Below are 7134 nucleotides of genomic sequence, written 5' to 3'. Positions count from 1 at the left end.
TGCCAGCGAGAATATCTTTCTCCCTTTAACTTTCACTCCCCCCCATCCTTCTTTTTCGAGCTCCTCGTCCAAATCCGCCAACAACAAGGTGAACAGACTCGGACTCAGCGGACACCCCTGTCTAACCCCCCTCCCCGTCCAGAAGCTTCCCCCCACCTTATCCCCCACCCTCACTCTACTCCTTGTCTCTTCCAACACCTCTTCACACCTCACAACCAAACTCTCCCTAACACCCCTCTTCCTCATCGCCCGTACCAGGATCTCCCTATCCACCGAGTCAAACGCTGCCTTCATGTCTATAAACATCACCACCATCTTGCCTTTCCTCTCCGCCACTCTCTTATTAATTAAATAATTTAAAACATATATCTGGTCTATCGTCCCTACCCCTCTCCTAAAACCTGTTTGACTCGGTGGTAGCAATCCCTTCCTCTCCACCTCCTCACTCAACCTCTCAGCCAGAACCATGGCATACACTTTGTACGCCGTTTGCGTCAAAGTGATCCCCCTATACTCCTCCACCTTCTCACCCTCCCCCTTTTTCACTATCGGTACTACAATACCCTCCCTCCACTCCTCCGGCCATCCCTCCCCTTTCCAAACTTTATTACCGATCTCCCACAGCCATTCCCTGATTTCTTTTCCACCATATTTCCACACTTCGTTTACTATCCCATCCCCTCCCGCCGCTTTTCCCTCCTTTAGCTTCCTTATCGCCCTCCCAATTTCCTCCCTGCTTATCCCTTCCTCCTTCTCCTCCCCTCTACTCCTCACATCCCCTCTCACCCTCCACTCTACCCCTCCCAGTACTCCTCTAAAGTGCCTTTCCCATTCACTCATTTCAATCCCTTCCCTTATTCTTTTTCTCTTTTTCCTTCCTTTATTTACCACCCTCCAAACATCTCTTTCTGACCTCACTCCTTCCACTTCTCTTTCCCACCTTTCTTTCTCCCTTCTCTTTTTCTCCTTACACAGCACCCTATACCCTTTTCTCTTCTCCTTAAATTTCTCGCCCTCTCCTCCTCTCTCCCTCCACCTTTTTAACTCTTCCTCAACATCTCTTTTCATCTCCCTACACTCCTTATCCCACCATCCTCTCTTCTCCTCTTTTTCTTCTCTCTCTACTCTCTCTAAGGCAATTTCCACCCTCCTCTTCAGCTTCTTCCATCCCTCTTCCACCCCTTCACCCTCGTCGTCCCTCTTTCCTACATATTCCTCAAACTTACTCCTTCCCTCCTTCGTCCACACCCCTCTCCTTCCTCTCGCCATTCCCTTCCTGGGCCTCACCTCCCTATACCCTCCCCCCTCCACCCACACCGTTATCGGCTGGTGATCAGAGTCCACCCAATCCTCCACCTTCAATTTTTTAACTCTCCCTCTCGTCTCCTCATTTCCTATCACATAATCTATCACGGTCCCCCCCTTCCCTCCCGTATATGTCAATTCCCCCTCCTCATCCCCTTTTGTGCATCCGTTCATTATCGACCATCCAAGTTCCTTTACATAATCACACAATCTCCTCCCTTCCCTATTCATCTTTTTGTCCTTCGATTTCCTCACTCTCTCCCATACCCCACCCTCTCCCTCCTCCTCCATCCCTCCACCTTCCCTTCCAGTTCTTGCATTAAAGTCCCCCCCTATTAACACTCTCACCCCTTCCTCTTTCTCCTCCGTCCACTCTCTTACTCGCCTCGTTTTCTCCTCTAAATCTCCATTAACATACACTCCCACTAACCTCCACCATTCTTCCCCTAACCTTACTTTAACCATTTGAATTCCTTCTCCCCTCTCTACCCTATTCTCCTTTTCTCTCCTTATTCCCTCCCTTATCCCTACAATCATTCCCCCCATAGCTCTCCCTCTTTTACTCTTCCTTCCCGCCTCCTGCACTTCCCAAACATATCCCTTCGGCAACCATCTTTGCACCCTCTCCCAACCTTTCCTTTGTAACCATGTCTCACTCAAAAACATCACATCCCATTCCTTCAGTTTCTCTCTAAAACCCTCCTCCTTATTTTCCATACCAGCCACGTTCCAGTAACCAATTTTGTATTCTTTACCATCTCCTTTTCTTCTATTCCCCCTTCTTTTCCCGTATTTTATCCTCCTGTTCACTTCTTTCTCACCCTCTCTTTGCCTCCCCCCTTCTTCTAAAAAACCTCTTTCGCTAAGTCTGCCCCTTTCCCTCCTCCCTTTTCCTTCCCCTCCTTTCCTACCTCCCTTCCCTTCCATTCCCTTAACTCATCTTTAAATTCATCCCACACCCATAATTTCCCTTCTATCCACATTTTCATATATCCCACCCTAACTACCTTACCTTCCCTCCTATACCTTTCTGCTTCCCTCTTTAGACACCACTCCACCCTCCTCTCTTTTTCCGTCAAGTCATCCAGTATCCACTCCTTCCTATCCCTCAGCTTCACCTTCCCTTTCATCACATCAATTTTCTCCCCGACACTCGCAAACCTTACCCACACCATTTCCCTCCCTTCCTTATCTTTATTCCCCAGCTTCCTTATTCCCTCTACTTTCACTACTGCTCCCGTTGCCCCCACTATCTTCTCCACCTCCTTTCTTACCCCCTCCATCCCCACCTCCTTTATTTTAACCCCTTTAATAATTACATTCCTCTTTCTCTCCTCCCTCTTCCTCCTTTCTCCTTCTAACTCTAACTTCTTCATTCTTTCTTCTAATCCTTTTACCTCTCCCTCACCCCTTATCCCTACCTGCACCATCCCCTCCTCTTCAACCTTTTTCCTTCCTCCCTTCTCGCCTTCACCCCCTCCACCCTTTTCTATATCCTCCACTCTTTTCTCCAATCCGTCTAATCTTTTCCTCATTTCCTCCATCCCCTCTCTCATCTCTTCTCTATCTTCCCTCATTTCTCTCAACTCTCTCCTCATTTCCTTAAAACCCTCCCTTACCTCCCTTAATATCTCTTCCAATCCCCCCTCTTCCTTTCTTACCGGAGAAATCATTACCCTTGCGCTCCTCTTAAAAATTTCTCCCTCCCCCGCTCCTGCCTCCTCCCCCTGAATCTCTTTCCTTTTCTCTCCTCTCTTGAAGGATTCTAATATAGGCACACTGTTTGCCCTACCCCTCGCTAAACTTTCCACCTTACTCGGCCTTCCCACCTTCCTCTTCTCCTCCCCTATCCCCCCCTCCTCCTTTCCCTTCTCCCTTCTTCCCTCTCTTACCCCATTTCCCTCCTGCATCCTGTCTTTCTCCTATCCTATCAACTTTGTCCAATTCAAATTTCGCGCTTTACCTCCTATTCTCTCCTTCTCTACTTCTTAGTTCTACCTGCGGTGTCGCTGTCTCCCCCTTCTTACCCGCTTCCTCTCTACTATCTACTCTATCACCGTTCTCGACCCGTTCTTTCTTCTACCCGTCTAACCTCCAAATCCCACCCGCCTACTTTCACCTCTGCCTTCTAACCCCCTTTCCCCCGTCCCTTCCCCTCACTCTCCCAACACCACTTGCTCTTTCCCTATCCACTCACCACCTCACCCTCCACCACACCCTCCCTATCCTCTGAAAATTCTTTCTCACTACACACACTTCCACACATACGTCAGTCACTCCAGCTACCGGAAACGGAAGTCCAACATATTCTAGTAAACTTGCTTAATTAACAAGTTAATTATTCTTTACAGAAATCTGTTTAATGAAAAATAATTACAAATTCGAGTTTCCAAAACAGAAAATATCTATTGATGCTACATAGCATCAGATATTTTCTATCCTGGAAATTCAAATTATTTTTCGTTAAGCATATTCCTATAAAGAATAATCAATTTGTTAATTAAACAAGTTTATTAGAATATGTTTAATTTATTAAACTTTTTTAATAAATTAAATTATCATTTGAAAGAAATTTTATCATAATTACGGAAAAAAATCAACATTAAAAAATCATAAAATGTATAAAAAAATATAAATATTGAAAAATAAAAAAAATAAAATATAAAAAATCAAAAAATTATAAAACAAGCAAAAAAGTAAAAAAATACAAAAATTAAACATTAAAAAAAGCAAGCAAAAAAACTGCATGAATCTACATGTTTATATTTACTTATATTGTCAATATTGCGCTTAGGACTCAAAATTTCATAAATCTATGCTCAGGATTGGAATCAGCGATACCAAAAACTCTCACACTGTTAATTATTGGAGGATCAAATTTAAACCAATTTCTTGAGTTAAATAATATTTAGTTATTTTTAACTATCATGTGTGTCAAAATTTACTATTTTAACACAAAACATGTGTCTAAAAAAACAATCACATCTAATCAACCCATTTAAAATAATATTAAGTCATTTTTTACTAAAACAAAGGTTACATTAACGTATGCACAATAAAAAATAAACTAAATTTTAGTCAAATTTAATACATTTCTTAAGTTAAATTATTCAACTCCATTACATTAGTTAAATTAACGATATTTAGTAGGCAGTGGGGACTTATAGGAATGGTTAAAAATAACTCAAATTGAGTATAATTTGACATTATAGATTTAACAGTGCAAATACACTATTTTTGAGAAAATAAAAATTTCTTATATTTAATCGTGTGTTTCCTGCCGGAAAAACCACTTTTGTGGCTTTGCACAAACCTCAAAATTCTGCGCCATGTTACTTATATAGAAAAACTTTTGAGAAAAAAAACTCACTGTTTTAATGAAAAAATTCCGGCAGCCTAAAGGTTAAAAAAAGAATAGAATTCATTACATCATTTTTAGGCAATTGTCAATTATAGTCCAGAAAACTGTTGCTTTATGTTTTGAATAGCATTGTACTAAGTAAAATGTAGCAGAATAGAATATCATGAAATTAATTTTATTTAGCGAGAAATAAGAAATTAATTTTAAATTAATATTTAAATTAATATTTATTATTTAGATAGTAAAATAAGTATATAAAAAAGTAATTTTATTCGATAAATAGTAAATCTTTTTAAGTAAATGGTAAGTAAGAGCAAGCACCACTGAAAATACACCTCTTGGGCGCTTTAAAAATATATACTTATATGGCAAATAAATTCCTTAAACCGACACTAGCATCGGTTTTCTCGTCATATAACTATATTTTAACTGTCTGCTGAAAATGGTCCGTGACTGAAGATTCATTAATAATACATCATCCAAATGCTCATCTGGCAGTAATTTTCTTTACCAAACTTTAACAGCAAGATAAAAAATTTGAACAACGTGCAACAGTTCCACGCTTCTGCTAAAATTTTCAGCGACCAGACTCGGCTCGTACTGTCATGTCAGAATTTCATCGCGCATGGTCACAACTTTGCGTACATAAAAACGTATAGCAGTAGAAAAACGAAAGAAACACGAAAGACGAACGATAACGAATGCGGTATTCTGCCAGCCGATGTATACCACTCGTTTCATACACTCTCACGATAATTTATTCACTCATCCCTTCCGCCAGTTAAGCATGTCGACAAGACGATAATACATCCTCGTGTTCGTCATATTCGTTCTGGTTGCTGAAATATTGACGATAATGCGAGTTAAACTTTCGTGTTTTAAGAATTCCGAGAGTATGCGCACTGATGCTGTATTAAGAGTGGGAGTAATTTTTCGTAGACAGAAGGAGACAGTATTCTTTTGGTTTTTGACATGGATCGTTCAAACGAATATAATGGTCGCACTTCTTGCTATAACAGCTAATATTAAGTGTTTGCAAAAGTTCGTGTGATATTAAAATCACTTTTATTTATTAATAACAATGAGATAACATAATATTTTAATCAAGATATTGGCCATTAATAATTTTCTATCTTTTCTATCTTTCGGGTAATAGTTTGATCCCGTACCAAAAAATAACTTATTGTTTTAGATTTTCGCATTTCCTCAATATTTACTTCGGATAGATTGCGCTGTATCGATCGAATAGGTGGAAATTAGATGCGGCGACGTCTGGAGAGTACGCTGGATGCGACAGGGTCTTCCTAATTTAATTCAAATAAAGTCTCTTTAGTCGCAACAATAACGTTATTGTGAAGCTGGACATCTTAGCGTCAATTTGCAGCTATTTGAAGGTGATTTTCCTTCATGGCTTGATTCAAACGCCATTGTTAACTCCTGTGACTTCTGTGAACAGTAATAGCTCATAGTAAAACGCTCTTTCTTGGCCCCACCAGTTATACAAGAGAATACTATGACTATAGATGTTGCATTTGTTGTAAATGTCGATGATTAGCCGGAATTTTTGCGTTTAGAATTGCGTTGAAAATATCCACTTTTCATCATCCATAACTATTTATCACAAAAATGTTTTCTATGCCTGACAAGCAATGAAAAATAGATGATAAACTGGTTGGCAATCGGTTTGCAGACAATTCATCTTACTTTCTTCTGGATCTTTCTCATTGCTTTCAAATGACGATATATTCTTGATTCATCAACTTTAGAGCTGTTCTGCAAGCTTTTTTAATATTTTGACCGAGTTTTCGTTAAGCAATATTTTTAATTCGTTGTTCTCCACCTCGTTTGAACCATCAGAGTATAGCTTGTTGACCTTATAATCACCATTTCTAAACCTTTTAAACCACAGAAAGTAGAATAGCGGACGATATTCTCTTTATATATATATATATATATATATATATATATATATATATATATATATATATATTATTATTATTATTATTATTATTATTATTATTTATAAATATTCTCTCAAATTAGACTTTTAGTTGTTGCAGCAGTTTCATCTCGATTAAAGTATTGTAGTAAAGCATACAGTGAACTTTATCAGGTTCCATCTTCAATCGCGTTAAATGTAACGTTTTGTTCTATGAATTGTCAATCATCAATTCTGATTGAGTATAGACAACATTTAAAAACTAAAAAGAAAACTACTAAATCATTGTTACAGCCTTACGAACTTTTGCAAGCACCTAATAATTTCCAATGCACAGTAGTGCGCACAGTAATTAGTAATGTAATAAATATTTCCATAACTTGTGTATCGTGATATTTAAATGCGACTGTGTGCCTCAGTTAACAATAATATTTTCACAAAATTTTCACATGTAATGTTAAATTGTGTAAAATTACGTTAATATTAAGTTGTGTAAAATTACGTTTTGTAGTAAAAGATGAGAAGAATA

The 7134-nt window shown here is 38.9% G+C and overlaps 1 protein-coding gene across 2 annotated transcripts in view; it reads left to right on the top strand.

Moving 5' to 3' along the window:
* The first annotated feature begins 5620 nt into the window (after positions 1-5620).
* LOC116848862 (odorant receptor 47a-like) overlaps positions 5621-7134 on the top strand; it is a 7118-nt gene continuing 5604 nt past the window's right edge. The window contains exon 1 of one of the 2 annotated variants that reach the window (XM_032825422.1): positions 5621-5663. In XM_032825422.1, coding sequence (XP_032681313.1) covers positions 5639-5663 — 25 coding nt within the window. In that variant the 5' untranslated portion in view covers positions 5621-5638. The remainder of the gene's footprint in view (positions 5664-7134) is intronic. The other variant, XM_032825421.1, reaches the window with a different exon arrangement.

This window comes from Odontomachus brunneus, unplaced genomic scaffold, assembly GCF_010583005.1.
Source record: "Odontomachus brunneus isolate Ranch 3 - 2012 unplaced genomic scaffold, Obru_v1 Obru_scaffold_101, whole genome shotgun sequence".
In the NCBI taxonomy this organism is placed as follows: domain Eukaryota; kingdom Metazoa; phylum Arthropoda; class Insecta; order Hymenoptera; family Formicidae; genus Odontomachus; species Odontomachus brunneus.
The sequence above is the reverse complement of the archived record's forward strand: the minus strand, read 5'-3'. Positions and strand labels throughout refer to the sequence as shown.